The following is a 17,553-nucleotide window of genomic DNA, read 5'->3' as shown; positions in this document are numbered from 1 at the left end:
AAAAACCAGACCTGGTGGGACAATGTTCCTACCTCCACGGCTGCTCTGATCCTGCCGTACGCACAAAGTCTGGAGAAACAGGAAACGGCGACGCCAAAGGTCCAGAAGAAAACCAGAGATGATGAGAGACATTTGTTCAGAACCAGCTATTACCTTTCACACCACGGGTTAGATATTAAAGCTGTTTGCAGACACGAAGAAAGACGCATGTTTGATATTAAAACTCCTTGGAGCGTACGCTCACACTCACCAGGATTTACCAGAGAAGCAGATGTTTGTTATGAACCAGAAGCTCAGCCAGTAAAACATGTTCTGTCATTGTGGAACAAAACTTCCATTCAGGCTGAATAAGACGACATTCTGCTGCAGCAGGTTCCACACGCATTAATAATAATTACTATTAAATGACATGGTCGCCATGGAAACGTGCTCCTCAGTCAGACTACAATCAGGTGTTTCCACCTGTAGCGGTTCAAAACATTGAATGTTGGATATAAAACGGTTCCCCAGAGGGTAAAGATGTACAACGGGTGATCTGGCTCTGCTGGACCACATGGAGCCAGACTCCAGAGGGACCGGGTTTTCAGAGACCAGTAAGACTCACTGCATGGCTCATGAACCGGTTCCAACTGCCGTGTGCTGTGATGGTCTCAGACCTCGGTGAAGCTTTGGGCCCAGCGTTACAGAGACCACCAGGAGAACCAGGCCATACCAAGAAGAACCAGGCCGTACCAGGAGGAACCAGACCGTACCAGGAGGAACCAGACCGTACCAGGAGGAACCAGACCGTACCAGGAGGAACCAGACCGTGCCAGGAGGAACCAGACCGTACCAGGAGGAACCAGGCTTTGACTTACTTAAAGGTGCTTTCAGTGATTTCACCCACAAAGTGAAGGGAAACTGATCTGACTACCAATCCTCCACGTCCTCGTCTCCTCATGTAGCAACACATGAAGTCTAATTTATCTCCACATCTGTAGACTCACAGGTGAAGCTTTAGATTAGTGGGGAAACATATATGATGCTATATGCTTGTTGCTGGTTAATCTTCTAGAAAATGTAAATATTTCTCTGGTTGGATTGAAAGCCGTCACCCAGTCTGCTGCTCTAGAAATGTTCCTACTGGAAAGCAGGATGAGTCCAAACTACTGACCTGACCTACGTTACAGAGACAGCTGAGAACCGTTCAAATCAGTCTAAAATAAATACAAACATTTTTTATTTACTATTAATAACTCAGAACCATTTTTTCTGTTTTATAATGTTTTTTCTCCACAATAATCTATTAATTCAACTCTCAGCTGCTGAAATCCTTCCTCATGGTCACCTGGACATGTTCAGGAGGGGAGGGGGGCGTGTTCGAGGGGGGAGGGGGTCTGGCAGCATCTGCTTCGGCTGCTCTCGTGTCTGTTCGAACATGCGTGATGTTTTTTTAGCAGCTTGCTAATCGTTTAGCTGCGTTGATTATTGGACTAAAACAGTGAAATGAATCAAATCCAGAGTTTCTTCAGGAATATGAGCTAATATGGAGCAAAGTGAGCTAGCTTATATGGACAAAGTTTAGAAGAGACAAGAAGCTGATGTTCCACAACCTTCCATCAGACCGACCTAACTAACTAACTAACTAACTAACTAACTAACTAACTAACTAACCGACCACCTCGCCTCTGGAAGAACTGGGTGACGTACTGTCCACCCCTCTCTTCTCTCTCCAGTCTCAGCTTTTTCTTTTTAAACTTCCCGATTTTTGAGGCATCCTGCCGTCTTACCATCCACTCGCTGTCTGTCTGTAGCTTTGATGGAGCAGCTGGTGGAGCAGCTGATGGAGCAGGTGGACTGAACCATTTAAGGGAAATACAGAGGGGGTTGGGTATTCAGAAATGTTTCCAAAACAAAGAAACTTAGTGATACCAAGGCTTTGTAACTAAAATGTTTGTGTGATTGTAAGTTTATCGTTGAGTTTTAGATCATTTTGTTAGTATTACAGCTGCATTGAGGCCCTTCTGGGCTCCTGTCAGTCATGGGCCCCTAGAATCCTTCCCCTTTACGCCCCCTTATGAATCTGGAAATTGGCCCGGTTCGAGTCCGGCTCTCTGCCCAAAGCTTCTGAACTCCACTCTGAATGATGAAGTCGGGAAAGAGAGTTTAGTTTTTCGTTGATAACTTTTTCAATAAACTCTTGAAATGCTGTACGTAGGGCAGGATTCAGCACGTTAGCTTTCATAGCTGACGCCAGCTTGCAGTCTTCTGACTGCGATGGATTTGGCTCGTTCTCATGTAGTTTCCTCGTGTTCGTTGCCGGATTGTCGGATTGTGTCAGAGCGGTTCCAGAAGTCAATGTACATATTACTTTATCCAGATGGGAAATGCTCTTTAAAAAGGTCACTGTAGTGATGTAGAGCTCTGCAATTAAGTTCTTCCTCTCTGCCGCCATTTTCCCCTCCTCCAGACCTCCTCTTTAATCCTGGTGTGATAGATGAAGCAGGTGGTGAAACCTTCCTCAGAGGTTTTCTCCATATTGACATGACAGCATCACACAGTTGCTGCAGGTTTGTCGGCTGCATCCATGATGAGAATCTCCCGTTCCACCACATCCCAAAGCTGCTCTACTGGACTGAGATCTGGTGGCTGTGGAGGCCGTTGGAGTCCAGTGAACTCATCGTCAGGATGCTCGGTGTGTAGTTCTGGTGCTGCTCGGATTTTTTCCATCTGATGTGGTCAAACGTGGTGTCCGGGAGTTCTGGTTGATGCTCAAACATGTCTGCATTGTTGGATCTTCTTCATGTTTTTTTCTTCTGATCTCATTGTTTCGTTTCCTCCTTGTCTTCCTGGAGTTTATTTCTGTCCAGTTTTGTGTTAATCTTCATCCTTCTCCTCTTCCTCAGTGATGTTTGTCTGCTGCTCTCCGGACGTCTTCAGGAAGGTGATGATCCAGTTCTGGAGGGCCAACCTTCCTCACCAGGAGTACGTGTTTTTATACATTGACCTGTTCGCCGACAGTCTGAACTCCAAACCCCAGCAGCCATGGGCGCGCGGCGATGAGGATGACGCCGTTGCCAAGAAGGCCTTCCAGGTACAGAATCCTTCAGGTGTACCTCCACACCCTGATCAGGTCTCTGCACACACCTCACCACAGCGAGACTGCATCTCTAGACCCGGTCTGAGACCCTGAGGATCCAGAGAGTGTCTTTATACTAGGGCTGGGCAATATTACCCAAATCTTATTTCTTAATATTTTTTACCTGAATCACGATATATGAACATCTGGAGGATTAAAGGACTGATGACTCAGCAGGATTTAGAAAAACTGGTCCACATTTATCTTTAGTAGACTGGACTACTGTAATGCTGTCCTCACAGGTCTCCTTAAAAAGTCCATCAGACACCTGCAGTTAGTCCAGAACGCTGCTGCTCCAGTCCTCACTAAGACCAGGAAAGTAGATCCTAGAACTCCAGTCCTCCAGTGTGTAGAAATAAACTTTTCTTTCAACAGTTTTTATGCTGAACATCAGTTGTTCTTCATGTCAGTAAATAAATAAATGAATCCCAGCTGGACTCAGGTGTTAGCTGTGAATCTCCAGAGGACGCCGATCATGCTGCTCAGCCTTCTGGGTAAATAAAGACGAACGAGCTGAGGAACGAGCTGAAACATCATGGGTGTGTTGATGGAGGAAACTTTCAGTCCTGAAATCAGAGTCCATCAGGGAGATCAGCTGATAACAAATCAATCACTTCCACTGATTACCTGAACAGTCTGGGACAGATTGATCAGTGGGGATTGAAACGCAGGTTGTCCATGAACGTGAACCAAACCCTCTTCCTCCACCAGCCTTCAGTCATGTGGAGCAACATGTTCATGATCAGACTGATCAGGTTGATCAGGTTGATCAGATATTTGTGTTTCCAGAGTGTGAAGATCCTGACGTACCGAGAGCCTCAGAATCCAGAGTATCCTCAGTTTGTCAGGAACCTGAAGAAAGACGCGCTGGAGATGTTCAACTACAGCATAGAGGACTCTCTGGTAAGGCCTGATGATGATGATGATGATGAAAAAGATTATGTGATGATGAAGATGATAATAATGAAAATGATGAAGATGTCTGGACCTGGCTAAAAGAACTGTTTTAGTTTTTCTCAGATAATGTCTGTTCTAAAAATGTCTCCATGCTGTGTTTGTCACTGTAGCCATGGTAACCGTTGGACAGACCACAGGCCTCCACAGAGCAGAAAATAAACCCAGTGGTTCCGATCTGGTATGGGTTGTTTGACCGTTTGAGGACCAAAGTGTTTGCCGTCGTTCTGAAGTATTAAGTGAAAATCTGGTCGTCATAGAGACACAGCATCTGGCACTGACCACCTCTGAAATCTGATTGGACACCTCAGGTGATTGACAGGTCACTGGTGGAGGACAAAAACATCTTTTCAGACCTGATTCACCAGGATCATTATCGATCCTTAAACAATATCGACATGTAGCTGCAAATTTCTAGGAGAGATTTAGTCCCATCTTCACTGTTCTAACAGAAACACACCGACACACACTTCCACCGGGTTGGACCCCTGTGTTTTGGCTGCCGTCTGGTGGTCTGAGCTGATCTGGACCCAAATGGGTCACAGTGAGCAGAGCTTTCAGCCGGGCTCTCCATGATGCCCTGCCCTCCTTCCAGACAGAAAACTATCAGTCTGCTGCAGCTGCTGGTTCATCCTGTCAGGAAGTGGCACAGTCATTATCAGGGTGTACGTGTGTGCATGTGCGTGTGTGTGTGTGTGTGTGTTTACAGCTGCAGACGACAGCTGAGAGCAGATAATGTGGTTAACACTGCAGTGATCCCTGCAGGGAAACAGAAGCCATCAAAGCAAACACGAAGCCCAGAGAAACCAGACGACATTGAACACAACACAGAAATCATTAAGTGTCATGAAGATGATGATTTTGGGTCATGTGACCACCTGCAGGGATGGAGGGGTGATGGGGTGGGAGAGGGGGGTGGACATGTTTCAGTAGCTGCGTTTACATGGAGAACTTTGATGTGATCGAACCGCTAATTGAAATAAAATGCATCGCGTGAAATCATCAGCTGATCAATCATGTCATCCATCCTCCATGTAAACATGATTAGATCAATCAATAGTAGAAATATTTAATCATGGAAACGTAGCTGATTAGAGGAGAACCTCTTTTCCTTCCGTCCTTCTTACTCCATCCCCCACCTCAAGTCTCCTTGGATGAGCCAATCAGATCCATCCCTTCGTTGGACCCGTAAACCCACCCTGTCTTTACTGGTCTCGATTCCAGATGTCATATTTCCGGGATGCGTTTCAGAGGAACTGTTCCTCCATCACCATTTAAATCTTCTGCTTGTTCCAGATGAACATCATTGCTGGAAGCTTCTACGACGGCCTCATCCTCTACTCTCACGCTCTGAATGAGACCATGTTGGTGTCCGGAAAACGGCCGGGAGGAGGAGAAGTCACCCGCAGGATGTGGAATCGAATCTTCCACGGTCAGTGAACAAAGTTCCTCAGTTTTAATCTGCAGGATCCACTGGTCTCCATGTTTAAACTTGCCACCATCTTTAAACTCACAGGTCGACATCTTTATTTTTTTAATTTTTTTTTTTTTTAACTTGTCCTGTCCAGCATCATAGCAGCAAAATGATAATCTGGTTTCTGTATCGTGCTGAACAAATTTGCTCTGCCAAGGGGAGGCCTATGGGTAAGGCTCCTCTTGATAATCTGATTCATTTATTTATTTATTTACTTTGAATCATGGAATCTATGTAATCTTGCTGGACCTGACCGGAGGGGAAAGTAAAAGATGGAAAATAGCAAAAAGATGCAAAAGGGAAAGAAGAAAGGAGACAAAAAGATCACAGACAGAAGGAAACGACCCTTCAATCCACACCATCACCAGACAACAAACTGTTACACCTGTACATGAACACACCAGAACATTTCCTACAACTTTTACAAAAACAGAAACACACACACAGAAAAAACAGGGCTGCCAGTCATTAAGAGTTTTTAAATAATAACCAAATCAAAAAGACATAACAGCGACCAGATACTAACTCACAGGAAAAATAAAAAAAAATAATTATCGCTTAGTATTAAAACCCACTGGACAACTCAGTGACTGTCAGCATGCAGAGCATGAGAAACAAGGAGTGATCAGTGATGAAGAGTGGTGAGTGAGATCATGCAAATGCGACCACAGGCAGACCAGGGCCTGGGCCGGGCCCTCAGCAGCAGACCTGGAACACCAACCCAAGCCACCCCACCACAAAGACGACTCCAGCCCCACCCGAAGGGCGGCAGAGGAGAGCCCCAGCAAGAGCCCCCCACGGTCCCGGGGCACAGGTCCCAGTGGGCCAAGATCAGCAGCCGCCGGCCCCGCCAGGGACCGGCCACCCAGGGCAGCCCAAGCGAAGGGCCCAGGGCCCCAGGAGCCCAGAGGCAGCTGCCCCACCCCCCAAAGGCAGAGGGCCCGCAACATGCCTAGGAGGACCAGGCCCCCCCAGACAACCACCCGGCGTAGGCCAGCACACACCCCGATGTTCCAGCCGCACACCCGGGGAACCAGGGTGCTATCGGCCCCCTCCCCCCACTCCCCACCTACCTCAATCTGCACCACACCCTCCCCCGTGCCGCACCCACAACCACCCACCACCACACAGCCACGCCACACACAACCCACCCACCATGCCCCGTGGGGGACACCCCAGGCAGACCAGCGGACAGCGAACCCGAATGCAACCCCCGTTGACCCAACCCCCACAGAGCCAGCAGCCCACCAGCGCAGCCACCCCGGAACCCGGCCCCGGGGCAACCACCCCCCCCGCCCGCCCCCAGCTACACACAGGGGGAGCAGGGGTGTGAGAGGTCCCCAATACCCTCTCCCTCCCCGCTCCTGACTGTTTATGTAGTGTGTGTTGTGTGCAATTAAAATTGAGGGGCAGTGACTGCAATGAGCCTGCCATGCACCGCATGCCATGCCCCCCAGGTGTTGTTTGTGTGTTGTGTTTCTTGTGTTTTGGTGTCTCGGTGCATTTAAAACTGAGAGGGGAGTCGCCACGGGATGCATCCAAGGAGACCACTGAATGGTCTCCTCCGTTCCACCCCGCATGGCTCCATGCCTCCCAACTCCCTATGTGTGTGTGTGTGAGACAGAGAGAGCAGGAAGTAAGAGGGGTCCGGGGATGTACATCCAGAGGGAAGCAAACTTCCCTCCGGATGATGAGCCTTTAGTGGCATTAGGCACTCCTGCTCCCCAGGAGGCCCCCCAGGGCAAGACAGGCCAGGAGAGGCCGCCCCCCACGACCGGGCCATTCAGGGACCACAGCCAGTGAGCTGTCACCTACCCTAGAAAGTACCCACCCTCCCAAACCCCTAACGGGGAATGAGAGGATGGGGACAGTGGCAGACCCACGGCCCACCACCCCCAGGCCCGCCCAGGCCCCCCCCCCCCACAAGTGCACTTAACTCCGCCCCAACCACACACAGAAACACATGCACACACCTATTTCCTTGCACACTCCTGCTCATCCTAACTAATATATGCCCTCTCAGCCCCACCCAAAAAATATAAACACTCACACAGCATCCAACCCTCCCACTCTCACTCCCCAGACACACCCTCACTCATCCTAACACATGCATACGCACGCACACAAACATACCCCCCCATCCACACAAACATCATTCAAAGTATAGACACACACACAACATACAAGCATCCCTGTCTCACACCCCAGCACCTCCCCCTATAATCCCCCCGGATCCCACTCAGCCCTCCTTCAAACCCCTACACCCCCCCTGCCCCCGGGTCCTATGGCGGCAACCAGACACCAGGGCATGCACCAACCCACACCATGGCAGCACATCTGGGCAGGCCTAGATCCCTGGCACATACGGAGCCCACCACCCCGTAGGGGGGAGGACCACCCCCGGGCACCAGAACCCAGAACCCCCGCCCAGCCCGCCCCGGAATAGCACGGCCGCCCGGCCCAGGACCGACGCCCACCAACCCAGGCACCACCAGTGGCCTCACCCCCCGCCACGAGGCGACTCCAACCGCTGGCCCCCACTTCCCCTAACGGGGCCAGATCCAGAGCCACCCCCACCTCAGAGCAGCCCGGTCCCGCACCACGGGCAGCCACAAAGAACCCGCAACCACCAGTCACTCCCGGCCATTTCTCAAACCCCCATAGCAACGAGGTCACAGTCCTCCACCTACACTAAGTGATGGAACTAAGCACAGGGGACCAGAGGGAATGAGATTCAGCTAAATAGTTCTTTGAGGAGGCAGACATTGTCTCATTACTGATGTGGTCAACTAAGAGATTCCTAATCTGCTGAATACACAGATTATTTTTGGTTTTCCAGTTCACAAGGATAGTTTTCTTTGCGATGCATAATCCTGTGCGTATCATGTGTGCAGAGTTAATTTCCATGTTAATATCACCCAAGTCACCTAGTAGACATAGTGCAGGGATTGTAGGAATATTACATTTAAACCATGTTGACATGTCCACACATACCTGAAGCCAGAACCTGTGGACAGGTGTGCAGGACCACAAGGCATGGAGGTAGTTGTCAGGTGTGTTTTCATTGCAGTGTGTGCAGATGTTTGATTGTGACAGACCCATCCTGAACATCCTTTGTCCTGCATAATGAGCTCTATGCAGAATTTTGAATTGTATTAGTTGCATATTTGAATTCTTAGTCATTTTAAAGGTGTTTAAACATATTTGTGACCATTTATCTTTATTAAAGTTACTGGATAAGTCACCCTCCCATTTTGAAGTTGGAAGACAGATTGAGTCTTCTAGTTTAGATAATAGTCTATATGTTTTTGATAATAGCTTTGGGGCATTGAGATTCATGAATTCTGCCACCCTAATAGGTAGCTGTAAGTTTAATTGATTAATGGTATATTTTTTACATATAATAGATTTAAGCTGGTGATATTCTAAAAATGTTTTGTTACTGATTCTATATTGTGAAGTGCGAATATTTAATGATAAGAAGTTTCCATTTTCTATTATATGTTCTAATTGTTTTATTCCTTTATTTTTCCATTGAGTAAAATTGATAAGCTTTTTGTTTTGCAGGATGTCAGGGTTGTTCCAGAGGGGTGTAAACTTACATGGAAAAAGTGAGGATTTGGTTATTTTTAGAAAATCCCACCAAGCCACTAAAGAGGAACTGATATTGATGCTTTTAAAACACTTATGTGTTTTGATGGTTGAGCTGATGAATGGCAGGTCAGAGATAAACAGATCCTCACACAATGCTTGCTCTACATCTAACCATGACTCATCCAGACTGCTAGGTTTAAGCCATTTGGAGATATACTGCAGCTTGTTAGCTAAGAAAACATGATTAAAGTTGGGTAGCTCCAATCCGCCTCTATCTTTAGTCTGTTGTAAAGTTTTTAGACTGATACGTGATGGATTATTTTTCCATAAAAAATTTAGATATATGTGAGTCCAGTGACTTAAACCAGCTGGAGGATGGTTTAGTGAGTATCATTGAAAACAGGTAGTTTACTTTAGATAGAACCATCATTTTAACTGTGGCAACCCTCCCCATGAGTGATATGGGTTCTTTATTCTTGGCATGGATTCCTTTAATCTCTTTATTTTGTCTTATGGCAGCAGCTAGGGGTTCAATAAAAATAGCAAAGAGTGATGGAGAAAGTGGGCAGCCCTGTCTGGTTCCTCTCTGCAAACAGAAGCTTGGAGAGGTTTGATCATTGGTCTTACCACATGCATTTGGGTTGTTATATAATATTTTTATCCAATCTATGAAAGATGACCCAAACCCAAATTTGTTTAACGTTGCAAATAAAAATTTCCAGTTTACTCGGTCAAATGCTTTTTCTGCGTCTAAAGAAATGACTGTGGATTCCAGGTTATGTAGAGTAGAATAATCTATGATGTTAATTAATCTACGCATGTTAGTAGAGGAATGTCTACCTTTAATAAAGCCTGTTTGGTCAGGATGTATTATTAGAGGGGTTATTTTTTCTATTCTTCTGGCCAAAGCTTTGCTAATTATTTTGAGATCTACATTTATTAATGAAATTGGACGGTAACTGGATGGAAGTGTCGGGTCTTTACCTGGTTTTAATAGTAGAGTAATATTGGCTAGGTTCATATTTAAAGGTATTTTTTGTTTTTCCTTTATTTCTAATATCATATTGTAGAAAGTGGGTGCCAGCATTGTCCAGAATTCTTTGTAGAATTCTGCTGGGTAACCATCTGGACCTGGAGCTTTATTGTTGGGCATATGCTGGAGAGCTTCATGGAGTTCGCCGACTGAAAGGGGGGAATCCAAGACCATTTTATTTTCATGTTTTAATTTTGGAAGATTGATGTTACTAAGAAATTTATCAATATTGTCATCTGTTGTAGTTAGTTGTGATGTATATAATGTTTTATAGAATTCTTTGAAAGTGTTATTTATCTTGTCAGGGTCGTGGCTGATGTTTCCTTCTGGATCTCTGACAGAGGAGATGGTTGTTTTCTCCTTGTTTGTTTTTAACTGATTAGCCAGGAACCTTCTGGATTTGTTGCCATGCTCAAAGTTCTCCAAGTGAAGTCTTTGCACCAAGAATTGTGTTTTTTATCTATTATTTCATTAAGTTCAAGTTTAGCTTTCCTTATAGCATTTAGTGTGTGTTCTTCTGGGGAGACATGGTAAGCTCCTCTAAGGATTTAATTCTGAGTTCTAACTCTGAGATTCTCAAAGTTTCCTTCTTTTTCTTATGAGAAGAGAAGGAAATTATTTTCCCTCTCATTACTGCTTTTCCTGCTTCCCAAAGAACACACGCTGAAGTTTCTGGCAAGTCGTTATTTTCTAGATATAAGGACCATTCTCTTTTAAAGTAGCTGATAAACTCAGGATCTTTAAGTAATGACATATTAAATCTCCAGTTTCTAGTTGCTGGTTTATTGCTCTTACTTCTCAGAGTGAATGATACTGGTGCGTGATCACTAATGCTAATAGGATGGATTCTGATTTCTGACATGTCATTCATCAGCGAGCTGCTAGTTAAGAAATAATCTAATCTAGAATAGGAATGGTGGACTGAAGAGAAGAAGGTGTGTTCTCTTAGTGTGGGATGGTGAGAGCGCCAAGCATCACAGAGACCAAAATCCTTCATGTTTTACATTTTCTGAGGATTTCCAGACTCGATGAGCTCCTGTGGTTCTTTGTTTGTCCAGTATAATGTTAAAATCACCTCCTATAATTAGTGTGTTATCTGAGTGACCATAGAGGTGAAGAGGGAGTGAAAGAAGGAGGATCATCAACATTTGGACCAGATATATTTACAATACATAACTTAACATTTTTAATAGATAATGTAACTATTATAAATCTGCCTTCTGGATCTATGATTGTATTATCTATGTCAAAATTTAACCTTCTATTAATAAGAGTTGCTGCTCCTCTCTGCCTAGAATTATAAGAAGCTGAATACACGTGTGGAAACTGGGTTGTTGAGAGAAGATCTATTGTTGAGTTTGATAAATGAGTCTCTTGGAGTAATATTATATCTGCTTTCATTTCTTACAAACGATTAAAAATGTTTAACCTCTTTTCCCTTGTGCCAGCTCCACGCACATTCCAAGTGACAAATGTGAGTTCGTTCATGAACCAACCACAGAGATGAGGCTATATGCATATTACTGAAGCGTGTGTGCGTGCATCCCACTGCTTCTCCGCGTGCATGTGTATCTGCCAGCTGGTTGTGACAGGGATGTGTGTGCGCTTGTGCTGTTCTGTGTGTGTGTTCCTGTGAATCATGAAAAGTGCTGATGTGTATATAATATAATGACAAGTGTTACCGTTAACCGTTAAAGGGTCGGAGAGAAGAAGTGTAAAGAGTGAAAAGAGCGACAGCGCCAAAGGAAAAAAGTAATTTAAAAAACGCATCTGTGCTGAGAGCAGTGTAGTGGAGACGGGCAGTGGATTTACTGTTAACTAAATTATCTTTTATGGCAGTTTTATGGATATAACATGATCTAGTGAGAAAACAGGAAAATTAAAGCACATACCAAGTCAGTAGAGCCACGGAGTGATGTCCGGGTCGCGGTACAGCTGTCCGTTAATAATAATTTATCCACCGCGATGACTGCGTGAGCTCCTTCAGCGATAAATTTCCTCCTGATGGGAAACAGGACTCTCCGTCGGTCCAGAATCTCTCTGGGATATTGGTCGTTTACTCCAAAGTTTGTTCCCTTCAGTTCGCAGCCCTGGTTCTTCACCTGCTCCTTCTGTTTGAAGCTGACGAACTTCGCTACAATAGGTCTTGGTCTGCTGGACCCGGGTTTCCTCCCGCCGAGCCGATGGACTCTGTGAAAGGAGATGTTTTTCACCGTTTCCTCCGGGAGCTTCAGGTGGGTTTTGATGAAGTTTTTCACCGTGGTCTCGGGGTCCTCCTCCGTCTGTTCTGGAATCCCTGCAAATTCCAGGTTCTCTCTCATGCTCCGCGCCTGCAGATCGATCACCGTTTCCTTCATCTTCTTATTTTCCTCCGAGAGACGGGTCAAGCCCTCGGTGAGGGATTTTACCGACTCTCTGAGACCAGCATGTTCTACAGCCAGAGTTTCCACCTGCTTCTGGATGAATTCTAGTGATTCAAGTAGCGCCTGGAACTCCTTGTGGAGAATTTCTACCAGGCTCAAACGCGCATCAAAACTACTGAGTTTCTTATCTATAGAGATCAGAACATCTGTTGAGTCGTTCCCCGGTGGTGAAATAGCTCCAGGTGAATCCTCATTTCGCTGTCTCTTGGATTTAGATGAGGTGGAGGGGGTGGAGGTGTTGTTTGGTTTCCCCATGACGATTCTGTCGTAACAACGATCTATAAAATCTGTCAGGCTGGCCAAATCCTCCCCACTGTGCTCCAGAGTTAACCTTTTAAAGACACTATTTTCCTACTTTAAAGAATATTTTGATTATGCTGGCACAAAATACAATTGAATGAAAGTATAAATGTTTGGGCGCCTAGTTTAAATCTGCCGTCTCCCCGGAACTACGTCACCTACAACATTAGCGTCACTTACCTGTCACCAGCGGCGGTCACAGGTCGACATCTTTAAAGAGTAACTCCACCCACTGCTGAAATTTAAAAATGGCTGAAGCTGCAAGAGTTGGGGTGGGAGGCTTAGGGTGATCAGGGGGCAGAGAGTGGACGGGTCGGGACACACAGGCAGAAATGATTGACAGCTCCAGCAGCTCTGGAAAGCTGTGGAGACTCACGGCAGGTTGTGGCAGCTGCAGGAAGTTGCTGCTGCTACGATTTGAGCTGCTGTCTGTCGTCAGATGAGGATCAGCAGGTAAAGAATAAAGTCCGGTTTTACTTTTACACACTCGGAAGCACAAATCCGTCCCTCTGCAGGAAGATTTCATCAGAAACTCTGTGGAAGAACAGAAGTCTGACCCCCAATCCCAAACCGAAAACTTGAGCACTCGCCCTGAGCCCCTGATGACTAAATGACATCACCTGCGTGAGGAGTCGAGGGTGACAGGCCACAAGGGCTCGAAATGCTTTAAATAGGATTGGGACAGCACTTTGAGACCTGCACTGCAAGGAGAGAGACGCCATACACACACATATATATATATATATATATATATATATATATATATATATATATATACACACACAATATATATATAGTATATATAGTAGAGGTCAGGAAGCTCCTGTAAACGCCGCCGTGGGGAAATTAAACGGCGAAAAATATAACGACCCAGCGCCACAATACTGAAGAACATGTTTCACACGTCGGCTTCTCTCGGTAAACTCCGTGTTTCACGTGACATCGCAGTGATTTATGGGTAATTCCTTAGCGAAAGTTGGCATCGATGCAGACTTATGGAAAGGGGGCAGAAAGGGCTCAAAAATGTCCGCCATCATCCCTTGATCACTCACACAATTCCAATTGGAATACCACTGAACCCTCGAGCCCCTCGCGGGAGCGCGCCCGTGAGTGCAGGAGTGCTCAAGTGTTCCATTTGGGATTCGACCTGAAACTAGCAGATCTACACCAGATAAGTTCACATCCCTCCATATGTGTTGGTGGGCGTGGCTTTCTATGCCAACAAGACGAGGCCCCGCCTACCTGCATATGGAGGGAGGGGCTATGGGTTTTTTACAATTCTCTACAATCCTCATGACTTAAATAACCTCTCTATGTCACGGAAAACTTAACCTGGTTTTACCCTGTAGGAGGTACTATGAGCCATTTTTACACACAAAAGCCCGTTTGTTTTTAAATAAATAAAAAAATACAAATTTTATCTACAATACAGGTGCTTCACATCACAAATAAGTAAAACTGTGTTGTTTACAGTTTTGACCACACATTTTAGGTGCTCTACAAACCCTCTGGCCGCCATCTTTAAACCCGCCAGCGTATATTTTTAAACATTTTAAACAAACATGCATGGTGAGTTTCATAAATACGGTACGATGAAGCCATAGCACACTTCTCCCGATCCAGTCGCACATTTTGATTTTTGAGTTTTCTCGATTTAGTGACAGTTTCATGATAAAACAGAAGAAGCTGAATAATGGTGGATAAAGTCTGACAGATTAGAATATTTTTATTAATTCTTAATAAATTATTAATTCTTAATAAATCATTTAGGTCTGACTTAAACACAGACCACAACCTCAGACCTGATTCCCGCTTGGCTCCACTTTGTGCCGTTTCCTTCTTTCTGTGGCTTATCGTGCAGCTCATATCTGTAAGGCTGCCCCCGAAACCTTCACAGTGTACAGTATGTTCTGATCTAATATCGCACAGGAAATAAAAACTCATCTGTCTGCAGCAGCTGGAAACAGAGGAGGTCTGAACACTGGTCGCCCTGAATGTGGGCAGGATCTACCCGGAGGTTTACCCTCACTCCTGCCTTAGTTCTGGAGCAAGGCTGAACAGTTTGAGGTCCTGAGTGGTGGTCTGATGTTTAACATGGATGGAAACCACAGAGAAAATACAGGTTCTAATGATATAAAATCAGAATATGTTCAAGTAACTCCTGTTGTTGTTAACACAGACCTTAGCTAATTTATTCCACCATCCGTCCGTCCGTCTTTTATACTCACTTATTCAAGTGCAGAGTTAGGGTGGGGCTCTTTTTTAAAGATTTCTAAAATATTCTTGTTTTCTGCTTTTATTACAGGTGGTCTAGTACACGTGTTTAGTGGTAAATATCAGAACGACTCGAAGGTTGCAGACGTGGTTGTTTACCGTTTATATTTCTGACCTCATATTTTTCTAAATGGAGTCACACTATCACTTCAGTCTGAGGAAACATGGCGCCATGACGACGTGGTCCTGTGAACGGCTGAAGCAGCGCTGCATCGTCAGAGGATGAGCGGAGTTTCCGTACGATGGATTTGAGTTCCCGGCTGCAGGGTGACTCCTCAGAGCCGCCTCGCTCTGCTGAGTCTGATTCCAGAGAAGCTTCAGGTTATCGCTGCAGTCCTCATTTGACCTACAGGATCACCACCGGTCAGATGTTCACCAATACAAACATCTCCAGGATGGAAGTCAGAGTTTTACCTGGAAAATTCGTCCCATGATGTACTTAGAATTAAAGGATAATTTGTTTTATTTTACTGCTCCCTTTTCTTTTAGTTCGCTCTGCAGACTAAAAATCAGTGAGGTGGGAGGTCAGAGGTCCTCCTGCAAGGTCTAGGAGCTGCTCTCACCTTCAACCTCTAATCCCCTCCCCGCAGACTCACATGAAGGTTTCCTGGAATGTGAAAATGTGGAAAACAAACAGAGTGGCATCGAGAGACGGGAAGTTTCCTGCAGAAACATCTTCATCTCACACTCTGCTGCTCCTTTCTGTCACAGCCGGTGGTTTCACAGGACACAACCTGACCGAGGTTCGAATGGATGTAGTCCTCCTGTCAGGATGATCCTCAGGTTTTGCTGAAGCTTCTGAAAAAAAACATAAATCATGGAGGTTCATTTAAATTAAAATGAGAACAGACTGATGGCCTGAACTTCCAGAAACATCTGTGATGATCTGTTCACCTTGCAGCAGGAAGAGATTTTTTAATTTAATCTTTAAGCTGTAACATAAGCAGCTAACAGTGAAGCTAACAGCTGTAACATCCAAAACTAACAGCTGTAATATAAGCAGCAAACAGCTGTAACATCCGAAGCTAGCAGCTGTAACTTAAGCAGCTAACAGTAGCAGCTAACAGCTGTAACATCCAAAACTAACAGCTGTAATTTAAGCAGCTAACAGCTGTAACATCCTAAGCTAACAGCTGTAATATAAGGAGCTAACAGCTTTAACATCTGCAGCTAACAGCTCTAACATGAGCAGCTGTAACAGTTGCAGCTAACAACTAACATTAGCAGCAGTAACATAAGCAGCTACAGCTGTAACAGTAGCAACTAACAGCTGTAACATTAGCGGCTGTAACATTAGCAGCTAACAGCTGTAACATCAGTAGTTACAGCTGTAACAGTAGCAGCTAACAACTGTAACATTATCAGCTGTAACATCAGTATTTACAGCTGTAATAGTAACAACTAAGAGCTGTAAGATCAGTAGCTACAGCTGTAACAGTAACAGCTAACAGCTGTATCATTAGCAGCTGTAACAGTAGTAGCTAACAGCAGTAACATCAGTAGCTACAGCTGTAACAGTAGAGCTAACAGCTGTAACATCTGTAGCTACAGACAAAACAGTAGCAGCTAACAGCTGTAACATTAGCAGCTGTAACAGTAGCAGCTAACAGCAGTAACATCAGTAGTTACAGCAGTAACAGTAGAGCTAACAGCTGTAACATCTGTAGCTACAGCTTTAACAGTAGCAGCTGTAACAGTAGCATCTAACAGCTATACCATCAGTAGTTACAGCTGTCACAGCAGCAGCTAACAGCTGTAACAGTAGCAGCTAACAGCTGTAACATCTGTAGCTACAGCTGTAATTGTAGCAGCTAACAGCTGTAACATCCAAAACTAACAGCTGCAACATAAAGAGCTAACAGCTGTAACATCCAAAGCTTACAGCTTTAATATAAGGAGCTAACAACTGTAACATCTGCAGCTTACAGCTGTAACAGTAGCAGCTAACAACTAATATTAGCAGCTGTCACAGTAGCAGCTAACAGCTGTAACATCAGTAGTTACAGCTGTAACAGTAGCAGCTAACAGCTGTAACATCAGTAGTTACAGCTGTAACAGTAGCAGTTAGCAGCAGTAATAGTAGCAGCTAACAGCTGTAACACCAGTAGTTACAGCCGTAACACTAGCAGTTAGCAGCAGTAATAGTAGCAGCTAACAGCTGTAACACCAGTAGCTACAGCTGTAACAGTAGTAGCTAACAGCTGTAACAGTAGCAGCTAGCATAGTAATAATAGCAGCTAAGACCTGTAACATCAGTAGTTACAGCTGTAACAGTAGCAGCTAGCAGCAGTAATAGTAGCAGCTAACAGCTGTAACACCAGTAGCTACAGCTGTAACAGTAGTAGCTAACAGCTGTAACAGTAGCAGCTAGCATAGTAATAAT

The 17,553-nt window shown here is 45.2% G+C and overlaps 1 protein-coding gene across 4 annotated transcripts in view; it reads left to right on the top strand.

Moving 5' to 3' along the window:
• LOC121641529 (atrial natriuretic peptide receptor 1-like) overlaps positions 1-17,553 on the top strand; it is a 117,710-nt gene that overhangs the window by 26,007 nt on the left and 74,150 nt on the right. For 3 of the 4 annotated variants that reach the window (XM_041987718.1, XM_041987716.1, XM_041987717.1), the window contains exons 3-5: positions 2,886-3,073; positions 3,908-4,021; positions 5,369-5,504. In XM_041987718.1, coding sequence (XP_041843652.1) covers positions 2,886-3,073; positions 3,908-4,021; positions 5,369-5,504 — 438 coding nt within the window. Of the gene's footprint in view, positions 1-2,628; positions 2,675-2,885; positions 3,074-3,907; positions 4,022-5,368; positions 5,505-17,553 lie in introns of those variants that run through there. The other variant, XM_041987719.1, reaches the window with a different exon arrangement.

This window comes from Melanotaenia boesemani, chromosome 6 (assembly GCF_017639745.1).
Source record: "Melanotaenia boesemani isolate fMelBoe1 chromosome 6, fMelBoe1.pri, whole genome shotgun sequence".
Classification (NCBI taxonomy): Eukaryota; Metazoa; Chordata; class Actinopteri; order Atheriniformes; family Melanotaeniidae; genus Melanotaenia; species Melanotaenia boesemani.
The sequence above is the reverse complement of the archived record's forward strand: the minus strand, read 5'-3'. Positions and strand labels throughout refer to the sequence as shown.